A 23765-nucleotide genomic window follows, 5' to 3' on the forward strand; every position below is an offset into this window, starting at 1 on the left:
GTTGTTTTGTCTAATCTTAAACAAATGCTTAAATTAACATTTCCTTTTATGGGGTGTGTCGGGGGTTCCAACAAATTAATTTAATATTTTTTTTTTTTGCCTTCCCCCCCCCCCCCCCCCCCCTTCAGTAGTGAGATAATAGCTTGGGGCTCGTGGCAAGTCGAAGTGGTCATCAGCCGTTGATACCTAACTATCTCATATGATACCTACCTAGATAAGTATGGGCGTAGTGAGCTAAAATAGACATATCGACTCACAAGGTCGAGTCCAACCCAATGTGGAGAAGCTTACACCCTAATAATATGATAAATGTGTCAAGAGCCTCAGTGTTCGTGTATGATCTTATGTCACAGGCTCACTTCAGGCACAGACGAACTAAGATTATGTACGCATGCAAGCGCCACGTAACGGGATCTACTCAGTCAATAGTGTAGTCAGATAATCCTAGATCGAAGCAGAAAGTACATGTTTAACCTTACTATTGTTTGTAAGGTATGTAAGTTGGAGGATAATTTGTCGATCTCGTGTGTATGCCATTATAGTTCTGTACCAGATGAAATAGTTCGACATATTTGATAAGTTGAAGAGATGTATACATGGAACACGGTAATTGAAATTATTCGAAGTAAGATAAGAACGTAATAACACACGGGAGGATATTGCATTATGAATAAATAATAAGATGGCCAAACTTAATACTTCCATTGAGATTTCAGTTACTTTTATATATGATAGAAGATATAAACAAGAAGTTAAACGTCACCATCCAGTTAACTTAATATAAATCAAGACCAACACTTTCATCACTACGCCTGGGATGAGATTTGTTAATTATCATGGTGAGAGTTATTGTGGCACGTAGCACTTGACTACAGATAACTACGTAAAGCATAGAAACATAAACATGTAATTTAATATTATCTGGTTTAAAAATATTTTGTAATTAACAATATCTGTCCTTAGAATTCAATATTAAGTACTTTTGCAGTTGTGAGAAGTTAGGTACTATATAAGCAATAATTTTGATGTCCATATATTTACTCATGTAGATATTAAACTTATTTATCAACTAGTTATACATATTTGTTCGAGTTTTACGGTGCTTTTACCATTTATCATATCAATGGCATGTCTTGGGGTGATTAAGTATAAGAGCTTTGAAATAATGTATAGAATGATTTAACACAAGATTAAATATATTGTAATTAATGGACATTTTAAAGCTATAAACACTTATAAGACCAACCCAAGAAGTTCTTGAAAAGTAGTAAATGTACACACATTTTACAAACTGCGATCGTCTCATATGCTCTTAGTCAAGATAAAAGTTACGTATTAATGAATACAGACACGCCTAATTAGAAACCCTACCATACCGCAACGAAAATCCAGACTGTAGAATGTCCATCAAGTACAGGGCTATCTCTACTTATTATTAGCCAGGCCGGACTAGCTACGAATGACCTCTTATTATCGAACAGTGAAGCAATTTCCTCTCTACATACCGAGACTCAGCCCTGATTCCAAGTGTATTCTTCTCATGTTGGATTTGCTAGCAATCTGAATATTGAATGAGCTGAACGTAAGTCTAGCATAGGTGGTATATTCTTTTCACCCAAGATAAGAACATACGGAATTTGGTTGTCATAAACACAGTAACGGATACATGTAAATTTTGAAATAGCCTCGATATATTATAAGACCTAAATAGTGTAAAAGCAGCTATATTGTTGCCTTGATGACTATAAATATAACTGCCTGCGATCACGAATATACACACATGTGATCATTCACTTGCTGCGTGTTGGGCCAAGCATCCTAGCAAGTCAAGATGAGTCATTGGATTAAAACTGGCTTCGACTTGACTCACCTAGAAAACACGTGAACCAAAGTCTACGGGATATAGCATGTTATTTGATACGATCGCGTCAGAAACACACAAGCACGTACCACACTACGAGCTGGACACTACAGTGCAATCATAGGAAAGACAGGCAAATGTTCTTATGTGTTCGTCAATTGATTATGCCTCGATGGACAAATCCATGTAGTGGACCCCCAAATCCCTTATGATACAGTGAACACCATAAACGCAGAACCGAATCCCATGATCTTCATGACCAACCACAATGCAAATAGTATGTGGCAACCGCGAAAAAGACTTCATAATAAACGTGACCAAACCCCTTCCAAAACCCAAGATTGAAAGCTTAACCACCGAAACCGTACAGGGTGCGGCCTTGTCGCTTCAGGGCGTATACAACGTCTAGAGATGTGACAGTCTTGCGCTTGGCGTGCTCAGTGTAGGTGACGGCGTCACGGATGACGCCCTCGAGGAAGGACTTCAGAACACCTCGGGTCTCCTCATAGATCACTGTGGGGTAGACGCGTTAGTTAACTGACGCGCCGTAGACGTGACCGAGTAGGTATAACTTACTGGCTGAGATACGCTTGACACCACCACGACGGGCGAGACGTCGGATAGCGGGCTTGGTAATACCCTGGATGTTGTCACGAAGAATCTTGCGATGACGCTTAGCGCCACCCTTGCCGAGGCCCTTGCCACCTTTGCCGCCTGTTCGAGGTATGTTAGAGATATGATCCAATAAGGCTGAAGCTGAAAAGGCTAAATGCCGAAGGATGTAGCCGAAGCTAAATGGGATACTTACGTCCAGTCATATTGAATGAGGTTAGAAGAGTATATGGTTGTTAAGTGTTTTGGTATTGGGGTTGCTGGTGCAAGTGGTACAGATGAGGCTGATATGCAAGCGGTATGTTTGGAAGATGGAAAGATTGAGACGTGGGGAAAAGCGACAGTTTTAAATATCAACGGGGCGGGTCCGGTAACTGGGAATCAGATCAGCCCGGGATTGACGCGAACTCGTGCCTGATCAGCCCCACCGGTCGCAAAATAAAATAGAGCATTCCGACCAATAGAAAAATAGAGAACTAAGTTCCAACGCGCTCCGCAGGGCAGATGCGCTTGATTTACACGGACCCCACTACTCCCATTCGGGTCAGATTTGATATGCAAGAAGTTTAAATCAACTTGAGCCAATCATTAATTCGCATTCTCTTATCGCTTTCGGGCTTTTGACTTGTTCTTAGCAGTCAACTTGTAAATCTATGAACTAGATGTGTCACAAACGCACCTTAATGGTAATAATTAAACCTTATGCACCTATTATTTATTACCAAGCTAGGAATAGTTAGAAATCATTTAACTGTCAGCCTTAGCCTGACTTGTTTTATATGTACATGAGAAATCCATTGCATTCCATAAAGAAGTCCTTAACCTAGGTAGATTTGTTATGTTTTGAATGATGCCTCAGGCATATTGCCTACGTAGCTACCCTCCTTCACGCATAGTATATTGTCATATGATTAGTTATTAGAGCATACCTGGTTTGCCACCTAGAAGATATCTGCTAAATGCTTCCAGCCACAGATAGAATAATGAAATAGGTAGTTACTTAGATAATATCTTAATAGCTACCTCATAAATACATGGAAACGTGATCTAACAAATCGAGTAACATGCAAGGTACTTTTCTGTGCTGCACTCTCATTAGTCCTAATTAAGTTGTAGCCTTATCAAATGCCTTATCAGTTTTAGTATATTGCCATATGTACGTATCGAATAACAATTGCCTTTTCCTTGATCTAAAGGATTAAATGCTACAAAAGTAGTAAAGTCACTAAAATTGTGGAGAGCGCGCTACGCTGCACCCAATCAACAATTAGACGGGTCCCGAATGGCAACCAAGTCTCAAAATTCCCACCTAAAATCCAAGCAGTTTTGAACAGCAAAACGTATCCCTGTCTCCCCCCCAAAAATAATCAACAACGCACCCCAAAGTAACCGCGCCTTTCGAATTTTTTTTTCCTTCTGATCCTGCAACGCTGCGCATTGACCATCTGATTAGTTGCCCCAGAGTACCTGCCTTGCACACAATCAGCCAAAGGGATAACCCACTCTCTCACATATTTAACCCAGTTCCCCCACCCCCTCCAATCCGTTTTCTCTTTTCTACATCTACAACAATCCACATTCGCCTCATCTTCACAACCATCAATATCACCACTTCCATCAACTTTTTCATCACCAAACTACTCGACAACATCATCTACAATGGCCCGCACCAAGCAGACCGCCCGTAAGTCCACCGGTGGCAAGGCTCCCCGTAAGCAGCTCGCCTCCAAGGCTGCCCGCAAGTCCGCCCCGTCAACCGGAGGTGTCAAGAAGCCTCACCGCTACAAGCCCGGTACCGTCGCTCTTCGTGAGATTCGTCGCTACCAGAAGTCGACTGAGCTTCTCATCCGCAAGCTCCCTTTCCAGCGTCTGGTAAGTCACTATCCGTTCTATCATCTCACTATCGCTTCATCCACGCGTCATTTGACAAGTGGATACCGCGACCGTGTCGTTCTACTTAACGCGACTTCCCCGCATCGCGACAATCAACATCAAACTAACGCGTCTTTTAATAGGTTCGTGAAATCGCTCAGGATTTCAAGTCCGACCTCCGCTTCCAGTCTTCTGCCATCGGTGCTCTTCAGGAGTCCGTCGAGTCTTACCTCGTCTCCCTCTTTGAGGACACCAACCTGTGCGCCATCCACGCCAAGCGTGTCACCATCCAATCGGTTAGTATCTTCACTCGCATATTCACTACTTTTACATATTCTAACAGCCATTACAGAAGGACATCCAGCTCGCCCGTCGCCTCCGTGGCGAGCGCAACTAAACAGTTGTGCGCGTACGGTCTTGGTGATTTGCAGGGGTTTTGGACGGATGCTGCACTTTATGATTCCCACAGGGATGGCATGATGAATTCGGTTTACAGGGAATGGTAATCATTACGGCGTTTGCGATTACGTTGCTTTTTACAGATATGGATTGTACCATCAGTGATAGGGCAGTTAGCCTTCCGCGCTGCGATACTGAGCTGAGAAATCAGAAAACATGAACAAACAAACTCACTAGTCTTTCCATTGCCCGAGTGACTTAATGTAACTATCGCTATTAGTCTATGAATCATACCGATTGTCTTATGCCGCATATTGTTTAATGACTTGGTACACAACAGCCATCGGCCTTAATCATATAAGCGAATCTCTTGATGTTTGACTCTTCAATGTAGTATGGTATTCGAACTAAGACACCTTGTCACTAGCCATGATAATCAAACCGCTCTCAGTATGTTTTCACCTAGTTACCTAAATATGCCAAACTAATGTTTTCAACTATCGCGAAAGTGAACGTGTGTTGACCTGTGCTTACTTCCCCTCTATTATATAATAATCTCGATATTGATCACACTCCTGACTATGTCTATCGAATGTTCTCTTATATACGTATCTTACATATGTGGATGAATCTGATCTTTACTTCCGCTTGTTGGAACATCTTTGTTTTCTCAAGTCTGAACTAATCCTGTTGTATCAACTAGGTCAGCAGCAATTCCGAGATGTCGGGTGACCAAGCGAGATTTAAACTAACATTCCCTTTACCCGGCGGCCGGCTTAGTCTATGTTGGCATAGTGAATTCCGTCCGCTCTGACTAATTTCCCCTTATTTTTTCCTGTATGATATTCGTATACGCGTCTATGTCGTAGTGTAAAGGTGTTTACTGGAGTTTATTATTCTCTAGTGAAACTCGTTAAGAATCTTAATCCATAATAGAAGAGGATGTAGCGGGATGTTACGCTGATTCTCACATTTCGATATTTAGAAATATGAGAAGTACTATACTGTTGACGATATGCACGTTTCTTTCTATTGAGTCACAAGTTCGTAGTCAATGATAATATATAGTTCCTACGGCTGCTTCGCTAGAAGTATAATGAATACATGAATTTGCCTTATGATGATGAAGCTTTCTCATTTCACTCAAGCTACAAGACATGAGTGTGAAATAGCTGGTATTTCCCCATATCTAACACTAAGAATACAACTGTACTCCTAACCAAGATTTTAAAGATTCCATTGCGCCTATTTTGATTCCTTATTAACTACGACCTCTCAGCCCAGGTGGTTCTTCCCATTCTTCGGATGTGCCTTGAGAAGAACATCGAAGGCGCCTGTGCCGATCATGCCCAGCCTGCCCATGACGATTCGGCTACTGGGTGTGGTAAGATCATCCCAATCTCCGTCGAGAACGGCGTCCTTCAAGAATGACAATGTGGTTTCGAAACTCATCTTAGTGAACGGGCTGACGTTACCCTTCAAGCCGTTGCGGTTGAACGGGGTAAACCCTCCGTTCCTCGTCATATAGTCTCCGATGAGGTTGAGATGTCGTTTATCGACACCGATACCGTGACCTTCGAAGACGCCGCTAAGTTCCCGAATGATACTGTTACGTGCTGCCTCGACGCCATACACCTGGAGCACTGATGCAATATCGTTCGTCTGGATCTTATTGGGGTTGATGAAGTCGCCATATTTATGCATGGCTCGGAGATTGACACCGGATGTGTGGATAACCGCCTTCTTTTCTTCCTCACCAGTTCGCGGGTCGACTATCTTCTCGTCGGCTACGAATGTGCAGGACTTGATACCATCGATTTGTTGTATGAGTGTCTTCCGGACTGCTTCTTGGAGAACGCTCAACATGAGGATCTTAGGTATGTTGGAATCATATTCGAGTGTGAAATCACACCACTCGCCCCTCTTCTCGTCACATGTGAAACGAGATACGACCGGGTTCCTCTCCTTGATACGACTTTCGCGGGCACCGGCTCGTTTACTAGTACTGCCGTCTTCGTCTTCGTCGTCGTTTGGTGGAGGCGGACTTCCGCCGAACCCTTCGTCCTCAGGCTCCTCTTCATCCTCCGGCGACGCCTCTCTCTCCATTCGCTGCTGGATCTCATCATCTTCATCATCATTCGCACCATACGATACTGCTTGTGCTCGGTTCGCGCGTTGCTTGGCATTTGTTGCGTCATCGTCGTCATCGTCATCGTCATCATCATCGTCATCGCGAGCTACGGCATCGGGGTTGCCCGATGCTACTTCGACTACGCCAGACTTGACACCCACCTCAGGTACCGCGTCGCCCTCCTGATCAACCTTTGCCTTAATTTCCTTCTTGATTAATTTTTCGAGCACTGGTAAAAATTTAATCTCGAGGGTGTTCAGGACGTCAGAAATGCTGATCGCATAAGTTTTTGTGTATTCGGTAGACGGGAAGAACTGGAGGTGAATATCGAACATCTTTGCTAAGCGGTAGCCAATGCCTTTACCGACACGTTCCTTTACCGTAGCTTTGTCGACGACGTGCGAGAGGGGAAGGATACTGATGGCTTTTGCAAAGGTCTCTCCATCCGCCTCTGATAGTTCTTCGTTCAGTACTAGCGTCATGGACGGCGTAGAAATATGGTCGCTAGCTGTCATGAGAATTTCTCGCAAACGGGGGATACCAAGAGTGACGTTCTTCGCAGAGTGACCAGCCAAATGGAACGTGTTCAATGTCATTTGAGTCGAAGGCTCACCGACGGATTGGCCAGCAACGATACCTACAGCCTCACCTGGTTCCACTAGGGAGTGGAGATATTTGGCATGGAATATCTTCTCGGCGTATTTACGGGGGATGAGCATAGCACCTGATTTCTTCTCGCCCTTCTCCTTGATCAGACCGTCTTGGTTTTTCTTGATATATTCAGATACCTTCTCGTAGAACTTTTCTGACGTAGAGAACGCATGGCGGTTAGGATTAAGCTCAGTGTGAATGGGGTCGAGGGCCTTTGGATCATTCGCCTTGGCCTGCTTGATGGCTTTCTTTTGGTACTTTTGAGCGTAGTCCTTGGATTCGTAGATTTCTTGATCCCATCCCCTATCTCCAATACCGAGTAAATTGACCTCAGATGTCTGGTTGCGAAGCACAAAGCCGAAATCAGTCAAGTATTTCTGCTTGGTGATATCTAAGCCGTCTTCTCCGTATAAGAACTGAACCATTGATCCGTCAGCATCTCGTACAGACGAATCGTAAGCAACTTTCAGGCCTTCCATTCCCTTGATTAGACATCTTTGTAGATAACCGGATCGTGACGTCTTCACAGCAGTATCAATTAAACCTTCTCGTCCAGCCATGTGATGGAAATAATATTCCTGGGGCCGAATTCCAGTCAAGAAACGGTTCACAATATAACCACCTGCTCGCACACTTGTTTCAAACGGACGGAAGCATGGCAACGACTTGCCGCTAACCATTAGAGGGACTCTTCGACCTTCAAGAACCTGTTGACCGAGGTTACAAGAAATCAAGTTTGCATTAACAGTACTTCCCTTTGCACCGGATGTTGTCATAGACTGCATCTGATTCTTAGGGAATTGTTTTACAAGACCTGCGGGAAGAGTCTTATTGACTTCGCTAGACAGATCGCGCGATCGAGAGTTCATCATGCGATCGAGGCCTTCTTGCTTCGTATCGTCACGCATAACCTCTTCTAACCGTTCCAGTAGCAGCTCATCCGTGTTAGTAATATTGGGGCGGTCACCCAGACTCACAAATTGTGCAGCAACTTCAAGACCGATATGGCTGGCGCTCTTAAGCTTCTCCTTGCGGCTCCTCTCACCCTCTGGCGTGAGTCGTAAATCGTCCATACCGCAAGTGAAAGCGCGCATATTGAGGTACCGGGTAAGAAGGCGACCAAGACAGCTGAGAAGCTTGGCGGCAAGTTCAGGACCCCAGATTTCATGGATAGCGTGTATAAATCCACCGGCACTAGGACCTAGCTGTGACTTATCAAGGATACCGGTAATGAATTCGCCGTCGCTAAACAAGACATTGCTCTCTTCGAGAAAGTTGCCCCAAGAAGGTGGTTTTAACTGTGATTTCCCGGTGAGCCAGAGATCACCGCAACCAGCTGGCTTCATATTCTTCAATATGGTTGTAATAACCTGTTTTCCAGTCCAACGCCTAGCAGGCTTGAAGATAGCCGGCGGGACAAGCTCAAGCCTTTCAGATGTGATATGACCACTTTCAGGTCTTAACGCGCCATATACAAGCTGCTGATATGCGCCTTTATCGAAAAATGTATCCTTATTGCAGAGCGCAACGGACACAGACAGATGATCCTGAATCAGACCTCGCAGGGGTTTCCCGGCAGTAGCTGATAGGTACTGATGGTCTGTATCAGCAATCTTTAAAGCTTCTGCTCGAGCAAGCTCATTTTGAGGGAAATGCATATTCATTTCGTCACCATCGAAATCTGCGTTGTACGTGTTACAATTCGCGTAGTGCATACGAATAGTCTTTTCCCCAGGCAGGACTCTGGCTCGATGACCCATGATGGAGGGTTTGTGAAGCGTGGGCTGACGATTCATCAACACCACATCGCCGTTTCCAAGATGCCGGTGGACCTTTTTGCCTTTCACCCCAGCATATTCTTGGCTTGTCGGCGCAAGAAGTTGGTTGGCTAAGGCAACACGGTCCTCCGCAGATTTGTTCTTCAGGTTAATAATTTGCCCGTTCTCATTCTCAATCGCGGTGGCACCGGGCCATTTGTCGACACCATTGATAACTGCCTGTTGCATTTCTCTAAAATTATGGCTGGTTACCGGTTCCGGATATGTTAACTTTTTAGCAAAGACGGGAGGGACACCTATTTCGCTGGTCTCAATGTTAGGATCTGGAGAAATGACACTTCGTGCGGCGTAGTTAACACGCTTGCCCATCATGTTTTTTCTGAAAAGTCCTTCTTTCTTTTCGAGCTTCTGTTTGATACCGTCTTCATTCCTCTTTCCAGCGGCTCCGCGGATGGGATTTCTATCACGGTCAATTAAAGAATTTACACTATCTTGCAATTGAACACAGGCCTCATGCATTTCAGACATGTCTCGCCGCCGGGTTGTCGAATCGGGATCATTTCCAGGCTGCGTGATTTCCTTATGTATCTGAGCAATGCGCGCACAAGATGCAAGAATTTGCTTGTAAAGGGAGTTCTGCTGGGCTTCTGCAATTCCTCCGTCGCCTTGTCGCGCCTCGGGGCGGTATTTGTTAGGCGGAACAAGGACGGTTTGGATGAAGAAGTTGTCGGCAGGGAGTTTCTTCCCTAGAGGTCTCGAGTTGTAAACAAGGCTCATTATTTCTTGCTCTTTTTCAAACAAGAGTTGAAGCCGAGCCTGTACTTCCATCGAGTTGACATAACGCTGCTGAGATTTGGCCGATACGTCCTTCTTCGCCTTAGTAGCTGCGTCGCCACCTTCTGACATGATCACATCGCCATTTTCGTCAAGCTCTTCGCCCTCTCCCTCTTCCTCCTCCTCTTCGTCATTATCCCGGTCGGGCTCTCCCTCACTCGATGGTAAATCAATGTCAGCGATACCTTCGTCCGTCTCGTAGCCACGCTTCTTGGTTACGTCTGCCTTGGATCTCCTTTTGATAGCTAAGGCATCTCTATGCTCGAAATTTCGTAGCGCCATTTTGGCTTGGTCCTTGGCGCTGAGTGGCTTCTCGAAGATTTTGACGAACCGGTCCTTTCGGAAGTTTGGAGATATCGCCTCGCATGTAGCGCACGCTCTGCCTTTGGTTATTTCCCTAAAGAAATTCTTAAGCACTTCTCTCCTTGCCTCAGATGCACCCTCATGTTTTCCCTTCCTGATGTCGGCGGTCCCAACCCTATGGTTCTTTAACGTTGTCTGGGTATAAACTTCTCTCATGCGAGTTATTTTGTCCAGCGCTGAGCTTTCTTCTCCTTCGGAAAGATTTTCATCATCATCGATTTGGATATCGGTAGTCTCGGCTGTAATATCGTCGAGATGATTTGCCGCATCTATAAGGCCAAACTGGAGAAGACGTAGCTTGCAGGCGACCAGGCTTAGATCGGCCCGTCGCATTCGAAAGCGAAAGCAATATTGACATTGCGCGCGTAGTAATCTTAAAATCTGGTCCATAAAAACAGGATGATATACAGGGACTGGAAGGTCGATATGGCCGACATGGCCTGGACAATTCGGCTGCGTGAGATTACATGTTGTGCATCTACCAGTGTTAATTTCATATGCGACGCATGCCACTATCTCCAGATCCTACTTACACCGAATCTCCCCACGCTCCAAGAGCTGGATCGTAAAGTCCACCGGGTATCGGATTTAAAAGACTATCAAATGTGGTCGGGTTTTCAATCCTCTTGACAGAAATAGCTTTGATCTCGGCTGGAGTGAGGAAGTCGAAGTCGACGCTGTCGATAGCCGACTGGATTGGCTGTGAGATATTCATGGCTAACGGTTTTTATAACCTCATAGCCCGGCGCAACCTTCTCAACCCGTTTCGAACTTCGAACTGAAGCCGTCGGAGTTTATAGAGGGTCGAAGCGATCTCAGTAAAACTATATCAACTCATGGCATTGCGGTGTTCTTGTATTATATTGGAGGGCTGGTTGTAAGTCGAGGATATTGTTTTTTTAGTGGGGTTCACGATCAACCAAAATTTTGGAGCTCGAACTTTTTAGCGGTGATAGACGGCAGAAGTAAAAGATCATGTGACACATCTTATCTACCTAGTTAACTTATCATTATCATCAATCAATCACTAGTGCAACTTAGGTAGCGAGTGTGCAACTATCAAAGCAGCTAAGAACCAAGCAGCCAAGGTACATAACAACATACTTTGACCTGTGAGACAAGCGCACGCTGAATAGTAATAGTTCTTCTTTCTTTCTGGGGAACTACCAAATGAATTGCGTGTCGCTCTGTGTGTGGTATTAATTTATTCCACTTACTGTTACCTTGTCTGAGGGAGCCTTTCTTTGTTTAACATCGAGATCATCATCCAAATACCATCCAGACACTTCCCGGGTCGATATATACTTGTCTGCTGATTTCAACTTCACTTGTTCATCTCACAGGGCCAAAGTTATAGCCATATATCATGGAGCGACACGGCTCGCCAGGCCTTGGCCCGCGTAATGATGCTGGGTCTCGAGTACAGAAACCGGAGTCTGCTACGGACAAAGCCGCCAAGCTAGCAGCATTGAAGGCACGCGTATCAGCAGCTATAGGATCTACCAAGGCAAAGGGTGGTCTGAATGTTGGTCTTCATCCAGCGTTGGAAGATATTGGGCAATGGAAGCCTGGCGGCAGCAAGACCAATGACTCGAAATCCGGACTAGGCTCGCGATCACGGAACGATGGCAACAAGGCACAACCGAAACACAAACCCCTCGATCTATCCGGCCCATCGCAAGAGGAAATCAAGAACAATCCTTATTATGACGCGAATCTAAGCGCTCCCGGCGCAAAGCCGAGACAGTCACGTCAACTCATATTCAACCAGAAAGGCAAATACATTCAACAAGCGAATGCGCTACGAAGGCAAGCAGCGCTCGAAGCTCTGAAGAAGAAGATCGCGGCGGGCACGCGCAAGGTCGGAATAGATGAGGACAAAGACGTCGAGAAGAATTTCATCGTCGAAGCTCCCCCAGATGTCGAGTGGTGGGACGAAGGATTAATAGACGGCAAGAACTACGACGAAATAGAAAACCCCAAGGTGCTAAAGATCGACACCGAAGACACGATAATTACTAGATATATCCAACATCCCGTCCCCATCGAACCTCCCCAGGACAAGAACGTCCCCGCTCCGAAACCCATGTACCTAACTTCCACGGAACAAGCCAAGCTGCGTCGACAGCGCCGAATGGCTGACCTGAAGGAGGAGCAAGCCAAGATTCGACTCGGCCTTGTCCCCGCGCCGCCGCCAAAGGTCAAGAAGGGCAATCTAATGCGTGTCCTAGGCGAGGAAGCCGTCAAGGACCCCACGGCCGTCGAAGCCCGCGTGAATCGCGAGATCGCGGATCGGCACAACAAGCACGTGCAGACGAACGAGGAGCGAAGACTGACCAAGGAGCAGAAGCATGAGAAGCTAGCCACGAACCAGGAGAAGGACGCGGCCAAGGGCTTGCATATGCTGGTGTTCAAGATCAACAGTCTGGCGAACGGCCAGCACCGGTACAAGATCAGCGTCAACGCCGACCAGCTCGCTCTCACGGGATTGGTTATTATGCACCCCAAGCAGAACCTAGTGATCGCGGAAGGCGGCGAGTGGTCCATCAAGCACTACAAGAAACTACTCCTGAACCGCATCAACTGGACCGAGAACCTGCCCTCTCGCGAGAAGGACGCACAGAACGAGGCATTGAAGGAATGGCTCAAGGCCGAGAACGAAGAGGGCGATCTAAAGGATCTAGCCGAGAACCAGTGCAAGCTGATCTTCGAGGGAGAGGTCAAGTCCCGCGCGTTTAGGAAATGGGGTTCCAAGGTCTGCGAGACGGACAGCGAGGCGAGGGAGGTGTTATCAAAGTCCAAGATGGAGAACTTTTGGAATCTCGCGAAGTCGACCCATTAAGTTAGAGCTATCTACTACGTAGTAGTTGAATTAATCACACCGTTAGGCTATGAGATTGTGTAATAAAACGACGCGAATATTAAGAGGACCAATTACTATGAGTATGATGTTGACTTGATATTAAACCGTGGTCAATTTTGTATTAGTTATAGGTAGTTAGGTATTTAACCTTGCGGCGCTGGCTGCTTGTTTCAATGCCTGAGAACCCCCAAGCTCCAATGTGATTTAATTGTTATACAGAATATCGAGCTGGTGACTATCTATCCGCACACACTCCCGTTCACGCGGCGTCAAGTTCCATCATGCCCTCGTCGAGGTCGTCATCATCCATATCGAAGTCATCGTTGTAGTTCCGCATAGCCAACAAAGCCTGGGCCCTATGCATAGCTTCGATGGCCGCATTGTCATCTTGCAACTCCTTGATCCTTTCCTCGTCGACCTTCTTTTGGTGCTCTTTCAGATCTTCGAGACTCCACATGCTGATCCCTTCTTGGTCCTTAGCTTTGAAGGGTCGTGCCATGTCTCGTAAGAAGCGCCTAGCTGTGATAACAGCCATATCTGTGCTCAGGTTCCCGTCGACTTCTTGCATGGCCTGGTTGATCCATTTAGGGAGTTGGAGTCTCTTCTTTTGGAACCGGCGGTCGGCTAACACCATGATTCCGTAGTCGTCTTTGCCTCGGAGCACACGACCTAGGCATTGTGCGGCGTGTCGCATAGCGTCGAAAGATAAGAAGTCATTTTCTCGAATACGATATGTTTCTCGAAGGAACTGTAGTCTGGCTTTGAGGATACGCGACTCCGTGTATTGGAACGGAACGCCGATACATAACACAGTTCGACCGTACTGGTGGTCGAAATCGATACCTTCTGACACCTTCCCACGAGCCACACATAGGAGGACAGCACCTCTGCCATTGCAGCAGGCCATACGGTATGTCTCGAGTGCAAGCGAAGTTTCTTGGGCGTCCGGCGTTTCGACCAAGATGAGCTTGTACTTCCAGACCTCGTCTAATATGCCCATTCCCTGCCACATGCTAATAATAGATTCCATGTACAAATATGATGGGAAGAAGACGACCATACCGTCTGGAGTAATTCTTGCGAATTCGGTCAGGAGGTTACCGTAATTGCGGACCACACTAGGCTCATTCCTAACTGTGAAACTGGTGGAGATAGTTGCTTGGTCGCTTCCTCGAGTAACGATCATTGGTAAGAAAGATCGTCTCGCCAGGGTCATCGCGTATGACTCCTGGACGACCGTGGAGAACCCTAACATCTTCGGGTACATCTCCAAGGGCGAGATAGTACCGGATGTGATGATGACAGAGCTGAACCTGTCGAACACGGGTTTGATAGCGATTGCCGCATCCAAGCATGTGAAATGTAAAACTGGGTTTGGTACTTCTGCAGTATCTGACTCGAAGGGCTCAAGGATGAGTAAGAATCCCTTCTCGTATGTGGCGACAAGAGTCGCGAATGTCGCTACTTCTTGTAGTGGTTGATAGTCTTCGATACTGGTTAGCTCGAGCGTCCTCACTAGGGAGGTTAGTCTTTCAGCACAGAAGCGCAGCGGCTTCTTCTCGATGAAAGTGTGCTCCTTGAGATGTGCTAGGAATGATGGCGGTGTTTCTGATATGACTTGTCGAACCTTCATACGCGTTTTGAGGTATTCGATAAATCGTTTTAGGAAAGCAGTAAAATGCTCAGCTCTCCGGATGTTTCCAGGGACCGCCTCTTTCAACAAGTCATCGGGAAGAACGGGGTTGGCCATAAAAGTATCTTCCTGCCGAGCCTCATCGGCATCTCTAAGGCCCTCCACTAGCTTCTGGTACTCATTTTCCAACTGTTCCCGATCTGTCTCCTTCATCTCCGAGATCTTACGTTCCAGGTTTTGAGCACCCCTGGTGGCCTTTCGCAGGGAATCTTCTGTGATATCTGTGCTTAAAGACTCGATACAGACGTTGTCTATGTTGTGAGCCTCGTCGAAAACAACAATACAGTCCTTCGAGAGCTCTTTAGATACACGTTCTGCTATCTTGGGGTCTAGCAGGTAGTGATACGAGTAGATTATAACGTTACAATATTGCATCTATAAACCGGAAAACGTGAGCTCTGTGCCTCTAGCAATGTAGACACCGGATAGATGAACTCGGAGGAACTTACCATTCGCCTCGATGTGAAATAGGGGCACTGCTTGTGCTGCTCGCCATATCTCAGTAGGCCATCAAGGGTCCAAACGCCGTTAGGTACAAGGTTGTGTGGTTCCAGAAGGTCCAGATTGTCATGGTACACGCATGTCTCAACACTCTCGCCTTTGTCCTTCTTTTCTCTGACGAAGCCAGCAGTCAAGCTACGACACCTAGCATCCACGATGGTGCCGCTCTTTTCTCTCTTGACCGAAGGATGGAGACAGAGATTCTTACGACTTGTTAGGCCTAGGCCGCGAAAATCTTCTACGTGGCCAAGTTCATCGGCCCTGAATTTCATCAGGGCCTTGAGTTCGGCCAATGCCTTTTCGATTTCTGACATGGTACGAGAACAGTAGATGAGCTTCCGGTGTTCGGGATAGTGTTGTTGATATGCGACGATCAGCGACAGCAGCGAGACAGTCTTTCCGGTCCCCGAAGGCATCTCTAATACGCAGTGCCCGCCTGCGTCGAGAGTCTTCTTCAGGTCACACATATATGCATATTGCTCCGGATATATCCGTGGATACGGAAAGAGAACCGGAAGGTCGTCAATGAAGAACTTCATCTTTGCTGGATTTTAGGCAAATATGATATGAAGGTGAGCGTGCAGAGTTCAAATCATTAGAGGCTCTCTTATGGTGAGAGAAATTCGTATGAGACTCGATGTAGTTGTCGACGAAGACCTTAGAGAACGCGTACTGGCGCGGGTATGTTAAGGTCGTTTTCGTGGAGCCTCCTTCAGTTGCGGTCTCGTAGAAATATTACAAATAGCATGTTATGTGCTTGGTTGACCGGTAGCAAAGAAACTAGCTCAACTTGGATATTCTTCTTTTACTATATTCTCAAACCGGCTTCAGACTTTTGCATGTTAATTTGTATATACGCATCGCGAGATTTGATAGCTGCGCGATGGTTGACGTTGCCAGGCTGAAGTTGACTGGCATTTAATTCTGGATAAGATAAAGAAAGATGGAATGCTGCAGCATTGCGCAGCTAGTGGCTCATGCACGCTTCTTTCTTTGGTACCCGGCGTTGTAAACGGTAAATTGCGGCTTGAAGCAGCCAGCAGCCACATATAACCCACTTCTCAGCCCTACGTAGGTTAGGTACTTTGGTACCTAGGTTAGTATAGGTATACCTATGCAAGTACCAGTTGGAGAAGATGCACTCATCCGCCATCTTACCAAAAATACCTGACGCAAGAAACACGCCCGCATTGAATATATCTATATATATCCAAGTCAATTTGAATCGCACTCTTAATTTCATTAGAGGGGGGCTTATATTGTTGGATATATGCGTCGTTTTAACTGCTACTTCATTGTTGTTTGCTATTTATTTGCTACTCGGCCAAGCTATCTCAGGCCACCACCAGTTTCGTTTCCGACGATAATCCAAATGACTTAGAATGGGTCTTGTAAGGTAGGTAGGTAAGGTACGTAGATTAGCCCTATAATCCCTAAAATCGAGATCTATGGTTTATGGTATCGGGATGACCCGAATCTCGACGGCGCGGGAGGCACCCATACAACCCATATAACCCATACAAACTGTCGGATTGCACAAAGCATCATAGGAACGAACGTCCCGATAGCGGGAAGATGTTCCCGATAGCCTCTGTCTTCAATCCATGGAGTTGGGTTTGGGGCGTTGCGATTGAGCCCAGATTGTCGGGATCTGGCACAGTACATTAAGCTTAATCGATTTCCCCTTTTATTTCATCTGAATCTGTTCGATCGTTGATATCGATCATTGATATCATATCATGAGAATGCGGATGTATGCAGTTTATCAAATTACTATTGTCGTAACCGACATTTAACATTCAACATCCAACACCACCCAACACAACATAACCTCCTCGGTACTCGGAACATATTTTTCGGGACATTTGCGCTCGCCGCATATTTCCGAGTTTCGTTTCCGAATTCCGGCCACAACGCCGATACGTCCATTTTCCACATTTGTCCGATCTAGTCCGAGCCCGAGCTGGTGTTGGCTATGTACCGTCAGCTCTCAGCTTTAGCCCTACCCGTGTTGCTATTTCGAGATGTTGCACAGCTGATTTTTATTTTTATTAAGACCACACCTAACTCCCAACTGCACGAATTAATGGCTGATAAACTAGACGGCATAAAAATACTACGCTGCAGTTCGTTTTAATCAATTCTTTGTTTCAGGTCATGCTGAAGTTGTGAATCCTGCAAGGCTAGCCTCTTGTTGGTAAGGCACACCCAATTAGCGATGATTCATACTGACTTGGAAACATATGTGGTCATCTAAAACTAACAGGTACTCATATGAATAGAATATGTTTTAGCCCCCGAAACCGAGTTAAACTTGGTCTTCGTGATCTGCTAACTAGCGTAGACAAGTGGAATCCTCCTTGGAGCAACCCGTATGTATGTGTGGAGAGATGCCGTATCAGCACCATCTTTAGCACAGGGCAACGTATGTTCTTTGCGTCTTCAAATCCCGAGATGGGGATATATGGCTACTAGTGTATGTATGTATGTGCTTGTCGAGCCAACTCCATACGTTAGGTACCTAGGTACCTAGGTAATGTGCCTGGGGCTCGGATCTCTTTCTTCGTGATGCTCCTCCACTATCTATAAGTATAAGTACGGTATGAAATCGTCAAGGCAAGAGGTTGCGAGAAGTACCGGATATGATGTATATGAGATGCGTGGATCGTTCCGCCCCAACCGATTTCTTCAGCGACTAGCGGTATGCTCTGCATGTCCCGCCATCCCCGTGAAGATAACGCTACATGGAGGTTTGCGAGGCTAGGTCTTGGCGACCTGGTAGTTATAAGTGTACAGCTAACAGCTGGCTTATGAATGCACTATTTTGATATGAATAGTATCTTTTTAACCAAACAGAGCGTGAGAAACTGCTGGCTCGCGCTTGTTGAAACGTTTCGAGGAACTAACAGCGAGCGTATCTCTTATTCATCGTTCATAATGTTCCTGAAACGGATAGATTTATGTAAATTTGGCTCCTCCGAGCAGCTAAGCCTCTCAGCACTATGTCTCCCGAAACGTGGCAGGGTAGGCTAACTGCCGTGTGTGGAAGGTCGGCCGGCTCTGTATTCGCGCAAGAGACGCGGCTATTGGGTAAGCTTTCGAGGGTTTACGATAGACCCGCACCCCGAGGAACCTGGCTAAACACGTGGGCTACGCCTAGCGCGCGGGAGATGGGGGCTGGATGTGTACATAGTATGCAAAAGTTCTTAGGTCTGCTCACTAAAATCTCTTATACCTTGCCCTGGGGCCTGGTATGTAGTGGGCTACTAGGGCAGGACGGGTCTAATGCAGTGGAAAGAGTCTTTTGTCTTGCCGTAACGTTGGTAGTGGATGATGGATCCTACCTATCATCGTACCGCTAAGCAACGAACAAAAGCAAGATAGCTACGAAGGGTCGATGCTCTTGTGGTACCTGCAGTACGGTCAAGGATGCGAGTCTCAGATATCTGCAAGGACAGCACCAGAATGACATCAATCTTATCTCAGGATCGACAAATGGCGGTGCAGCTAACATGCTGCTCTGTACATATAATCATGACTTCATACGCCGACCATCGATCGCCGTCCTACGATATTTGTCATACTAAGACTATCGAGCTTGAAAACGAGGACCATGTAAATTGGGTAAGGATAAGTATTCGAGATATTACATGTCTATTTCTAGATGAAAGCTTGGCTTCGTTGATACTGTGCTGTGGCGCAGCCGCCGTGGAGTAAAATATCTGCGATCAGGGTTGTAAGTCCCGTCGGGATCTTGACCTGAAAATAAACATTCCTCCAACCTCCAGGGAATGACGCTGTGAATCGCTAACAGACGGCTCTCTTGGCGGGGAATGTTGGTTAGGGCCCTGTCTCGTAGGAATAGTGATCATTTACTATTTGCTCAACTTGGAACAAAAAGACGAACGAGAAGAGTTACATCGTCCAAAAAGAAGATTAATGTCTGGTGTTTTTGTATGCTGATACTATGCTGCTGCTATTATGCGACTATTATGCTACTATTAAGGATATAATTATTCGTTCCTATGTACAGTTTTTCGTACTGTATCAGTATAGCTTTTTGAATATAGCTTTCTGAATATAGCTAGAAATATAGTTAGGGATGGGGAGGGGTCTCATCTCGCTTCATAGTGCGTGTACGGTACGGTACACGTAAAAGACCAACAGCAGTCACAGCGTGTTGCCACTAGCGAAAGAGTTGACGACAACCCCTGGACTTTAGGGCTTTCTAGGCGTCCTAACGCCGGACGGCAGTGGGTTCCGCAGTCTGTGCTCGAGTATTCAGTCGAAGAATGTGGCTAACAGATAGATCCCTGTGCGAGCTTTCGTTAAGACGCTCAAACCAACAACTGTCCCCTGTGTCTTATCGCGGGATGCTAGACCGGTTTTGGGGTTCCGATATACCTACTATGTATAAAGTACATTGTTGTAGACTGTATGTAGTACACGGAATACCTACGTGATGATGACTGGAGGAACAGAACAAGAGTTCCACAGCCTTTCCGCCCTATTGTCCCACGCTACCTAAAGTAGATTAAACGTTAGCCAGGCGACGAACCCCATACTTACCACCTATTCAGCTATTCTGAGAACCAACAACACATCAGACCATGCCACTATTCTCAATGCTAAAAAGAACACACGTCCGCGCTAGCCTGAACACGACGATAAGCGCAGCAGACCAACCGCTGACCTGACATCGTCCTCTTAATCATCTATTGTTTTTCGTTATGGTCACATCGACCCTCTTCTGGCATTAATAAGGCTTTTGATGACCCTGCTCAACCGCATGAAATTCATCAGCGGAAACTCGCGAATCGATCTTCGAGCTAGTTACATAGTAGTATATTTTTGTAAGAGGTCGTGGTATGTATCGTAACCGCTGGTCGGCTCACTATCCTTTTTACGAACCCGAGGGCTTTGTCGAATAAGAACTCTATTTTATGAAAGCCAAAGACAGGGGGCCTTGCTATAAGGGTACCAATTCTACAGCGCCTGAAGGATTCAGACCTTCGAGAAGCCGGATTGGATCTCTCAGGTGTACCCTATTCCGTTCGCTTGCTTACCACCTACCTACACGTGTACACTACCCTGCGCGCGCAGGTACATAACACATAAACGCTACCCGAAAAAGGTATATTGGATACATACCTAGGTTAGGTAGTAACCTAAGTAGGCTTCACAGTAGTCTACATAACAAAAGCAGGCTAGTGATATTTATGTATTCCGTACATACATCATGTTCATACATGTTAGGAAAGCAAGTTGGCTCGAATATTTTTCGATTTTCAGTCCTAGCTCAAATTATTCCCCCGCCCCCGGCTCCAACCGCCGAAGTCGTACGGTGATGTTAGTTACTTACCAGTCCTTCTCTTCTGTCCCGGTCTCCCATCTTTATTACATTATGTACCTAGGTAGTACTGGCTGGGCTGCGGGCTGGGCTACCTTATGTACATACATACAAGTAAGTGTAGTACCTTTTTTTCTAAGTATGGAAATTCCTTCTTCGTGTACCACTATAGTAACTACTCGTAACTAAGAGCTATGCTACGTTGAATGTACCCACGCATAGTCTGACGTTATGGTACAATACTAATCTTCATCGTGTAGTGTATATTCCATTCTCCCCCCCCCCCTACATCGCATCCACTACGCTTGAGACTGCCGCGCGAACATCTCATTTGACACCACACACTCACGCTCACACCCTTGTAATTGTATCCTCCTCAATTTTGATATACTACCACTCTTACCCGATATGACAGGCCAACCAGACCAGTAAAAATGGGTCTGGCCTTACGAAGACTGTGGGCTATCCTACCCCCCGGCTCCATGTATACATTAATTTTCCGGAGTCTGCCTCACATATCGCACCTGTCGTTCGTTCCTGGGAGACTTGTCTGCCTGGCTATGTTTATCCTGATGCAGGCATATGGAGTACAGTTTCACTCCTACAGTACTTCTTCTGCTCTTTGGAGATTCCCATTGTTACGCCAACGCTGGTTGGTACGATACGTACATAGACGTACATAGTAGGGGTGTGCGCCGAGGCTCCTGGTCTCTACTCCCTTGTACTTACAAGGGAACCAGACTGCTTTCTGTATAACTATGCTTACATCCCACGGAATGTCTCCATAGTCTTTTTATGTATTGACACACCTTGATCACTTAATCAAGCCTCAAATTAGACTCTTACTCCGTCATACACGTACAGTTAGAAGAAGAGGCCACTCCCATAGCTTCCCAGCTTTCCAGCTTCCCATAAGTCACTGCCGTGTCGTCTTCTCTCACCGGGCACGCCTTGTTGCACAACAACCAGGTTCCCCCTTTAGCTCTTTTTATACGACCAACCTTACCGTCTGTTGGAACGCATCTGGCGTTTGATACAGCCCCGATGGATCTATCACCTCCATCCTTGACCAGGTCACCGGCGTCACCTCCAAGTACAAATTGCTCCGACAGCCCTACTCTAGACTATCCCTCGCCGGAATTTGTTGACCCAATCTACAAGATCGCTTCCATGTTTGAACAGCCTTGCGCAACCATGTCTTCCAATATGGGCTCCGAACACTCGCTCCCGCCTTTGGATGCTATGACCTCAGCCGGCTGGAGTGGGACTACCGTGATACACCCTAGCTCAACTTCAACGGCCTCGAACATGTCGTCGGCCGACTATGATCCCTTCGCTCACTACGAACCTAACAACATGCATGCATCATATAGCCATGAGCTCTACCAGTCTCATCATACTCACATACCTGTGCTTTCGAGTAGTGGTACTCCTCCTCCCATGTCTTCAGCAGCTTCTCGATCGCCAGACCCGTCCTCGAGGCACGCTTACGGTTATTCACATAGTGTTTCGCCAATACCGCGGATCAAGATGGAGAGTGCTGCTGCTGCCGCCGCCGCCGCCGATTATTCCGGAGCTGAACTAACACAGTATCCATCACCCCGCTCCGCCCACTCGTTACCCCTGGAACATAACAGTTACGGCTCGACTGCCGGTAGCTCGGGTTATCTGTCAGATGTCCCTTCAGGGTCATGGCCCAGGTCTGAATACCAGTCACTCGAGTCAGACCAATACTATGCTGGACCTAGCGGGGTAGCTTTCTCTCACGATAGGCGACAACTACGTGTGCCAAGAGCGGCGAGGAGGCAGCCTCGAAAATTGACGACGAAGGAGGAGGCCAATTTCCAATGCGAGGTTAAAGGGTGCGGCAAGCTATTTAGCAGGAGCTACAACTTTAAAGCGCATATGGAAACCCACGACGAGAAGAGGGAATATCCCTTTCCCTGTACGGTTCCAGATTGCAACAAGAAATTCGTCCGGAAGACGGACCTACAAAGACACAACCAGAGCGTTCACATGAAGGAGAAGAACCACAGGTGTGATTACTGTGGCCGAATGTTTGCGCGGAAAGATACCCTTCGAAGGTAAATCACATATATCCTTTTCTTTTCTCATATAGATGCGGGGACCCCAAAGCTAACAGATAAAAAGGCATATGGAAGACGGTTGTTCCAAGCGCTTCGATCTGGGCACATTAGACTTGCGCTCCGATGGCTACGATGCTTACCCGGCGCCGACGAGAACGCTCGGCAGCACTCCCGGGCACCTAGTGGCTCCTGCTGCCCAGTTACCGCCGATGACTATGTCCCAGGCCGGCAACAGTAACCTCTTAGCGCCTATGCCTTTTACGAAGAGATGATAAACTCGAACCATGATGACGATTACGACGAAGACGCGGGGGCGACAGGAAGCCATTTCATCTATCGATTTAACATTGCTCTTCATTCTACCTGTACGCATATCTTGGGTGTTTACTGGAGTTGGTTCTTAGCGGGAAAGCGGGAAAACGGGCCATAGAACTTTTGCCCTGGGACGGATTTTTTTTTGTCTATCATATCGAGCATGTCGCAACTTTGTTTTTGAGAGCGTGTTTTTTTTTCGTCATCTTTCAACTTTCATTATTTGTATTACTAGCTAGCATCATGGAGGCTCATCCCAAGCTCAACAAGCTGGGGTACAATTAGGCGTTCAGGACAGTTCTAGGCACATGTTGCCCTGGACTAGGAGAGGAAAACTTTTTGGGTTGCTTTTTTTGGTCTACGGCTTTAGTCGTTTAGAACCCAACAAAACAACAAGATACCAATTTCATTTTTTGTTTTGTTTTGGCAATCATATCATCGTCATCGTCATCATCATC

General features: G+C 46.4%; 6 protein-coding genes across 6 annotated transcripts; 3 read left to right on the forward strand and 3 right to left on the reverse strand.

Annotated features, from left to right (window-relative positions):
* Window positions 1-2210: 2210 nt before the first annotated feature.
* On the reverse strand, window positions 2211-2679 carry F4813DRAFT_390507 (histone H4.1; the record flags this gene model as incomplete). Its single annotated transcript, XM_049247026.1, has 3 exons — window positions 2211-2374; window positions 2438-2575; window positions 2670-2679. 3 exons carry the CDS (start codon window positions 2677-2679, stop codon window positions 2211-2213), a joined length of 312 nt encoding a protein of 103 aa, XP_049098432.1.
* A 1453-nt stretch (window positions 2680-4132) lies between these two features.
* F4813DRAFT_390508 (histone H3) lies at window positions 4133-4742 on the forward strand (the record flags this gene model as incomplete). The annotated part of the gene is made up of 3 exons (XM_049247027.1): window positions 4133-4345; window positions 4489-4641; window positions 4698-4742. 3 exons carry the CDS (start codon window positions 4133-4135, stop codon window positions 4740-4742), a joined length of 411 nt encoding a protein of 136 aa, XP_049098433.1.
* A 693-nt stretch (window positions 4743-5435) lies between these two features.
* F4813DRAFT_125972 (beta and beta-prime subunits of DNA dependent RNA-polymerase) lies at window positions 5436-11401 on the reverse strand. The gene is made up of 2 exons (XM_049238656.1): window positions 11035-11401; window positions 5436-10979 (listed from the first exon to the last, which is right to left on the reverse strand). Exons 1-2 carry the CDS (start codon window positions 11214-11216, stop codon window positions 6020-6022), a joined length of 5142 nt encoding a protein of 1713 aa, XP_049098434.1. The 5' UTR covers window positions 11217-11401; the 3' UTR covers window positions 5436-6019.
* A 141-nt stretch (window positions 11402-11542) lies between these two features.
* F4813DRAFT_363349 (PRP3-domain-containing protein) lies at window positions 11543-13466 on the forward strand. Its single transcript, XM_049243694.1, has one exon. It carries the CDS (start codon window positions 11868-11870, stop codon window positions 13341-13343), a length of 1476 nt encoding a protein of 491 aa, XP_049098435.1. The 5' UTR covers window positions 11543-11867; the 3' UTR covers window positions 13344-13466.
* On the reverse strand, window positions 13467-16564 carry F4813DRAFT_363351 (putative excision repair protein rhp3). The gene is made up of 2 exons (XM_049243695.1): window positions 15507-16564; window positions 13467-15432 (listed from the first exon to the last, which is right to left on the reverse strand). Exons 1-2 carry the CDS (start codon window positions 16095-16097, stop codon window positions 13624-13626), a joined length of 2400 nt encoding a protein of 799 aa, XP_049098436.1. The 5' UTR covers window positions 16098-16564; the 3' UTR covers window positions 13467-13623.
* A 5203-nt stretch (window positions 16565-21767) lies between these two features.
* F4813DRAFT_126104 (uncharacterized protein) lies at window positions 21768-23441 on the forward strand. Its single transcript, XM_049238657.1, has 2 exons — window positions 21768-22992; window positions 23060-23441. The coding sequence occupies exons 1-2, from the start codon at window positions 21953-21955 to the stop codon at window positions 23265-23267; spliced, it is 1248 nt and encodes a 415-aa protein (XP_049098437.1). The 5' UTR covers window positions 21768-21952; the 3' UTR covers window positions 23268-23441.
* Window positions 23442-23765: the final 324 nt, after the last annotated feature.

The sequence above is a fragment of the Daldinia decipiens genome (assembly GCF_022478715.1).
Source record: "Daldinia decipiens strain CBS 113046 unplaced genomic scaffold F4813scaffold_22, whole genome shotgun sequence".
Taxonomy (NCBI): Eukaryota; Fungi; Ascomycota; class Sordariomycetes; order Xylariales; family Hypoxylaceae; genus Daldinia; species Daldinia decipiens.

What these genes read in the sequence shown, in the direction of transcription:
- F4813DRAFT_125972 (XM_049238656.1), bottom strand. Translation starts at nt 11,216, where the DNA reads ATGAATATCTCACAGCCAATCCAGTCGGCTATCGACAGCGTCGACTTC. An exon ending in GGAGCGTGGGGAGATTCGGT is followed by an intron (nt 10,980 to 11,034) that starts GTAAGTAGGATC and finishes TAACACTGGTAG; the next exon opens with ATGCACAACATGTAATCTCA.
- F4813DRAFT_363349 (XM_049243694.1), top strand. Translation starts at nt 11,868, where the DNA reads ATGGAGCGACACGGCTCGCCAGGCCTTGGCCCGCGTAATGATGCTGGG.
- F4813DRAFT_363351 (XM_049243695.1), bottom strand. Translation starts at nt 16,097, where the DNA reads ATGAAGTTCTTCATTGACGACCTTCCGGTTCTCTTTCCGTATCCACGG. An exon ending in ATTTCACATCGAGGCGAATG is followed by an intron (nt 15,433 to 15,506) that starts GTAAGTTCCTCC and finishes TCCGGTTTATAG; the next exon opens with ATGCAATATTGTAACGTTAT.
- F4813DRAFT_126104 (XM_049238657.1), top strand. Translation starts at nt 21,953, where the DNA reads ATGGATCTATCACCTCCATCCTTGACCAGGTCACCGGCGTCACCTCCA. An exon ending in CGGAAAGATACCCTTCGAAG is followed by an intron (nt 22,993 to 23,059) that starts GTAAATCACATA and finishes ACAGATAAAAAG; the next exon opens with GCATATGGAAGACGGTTGTT.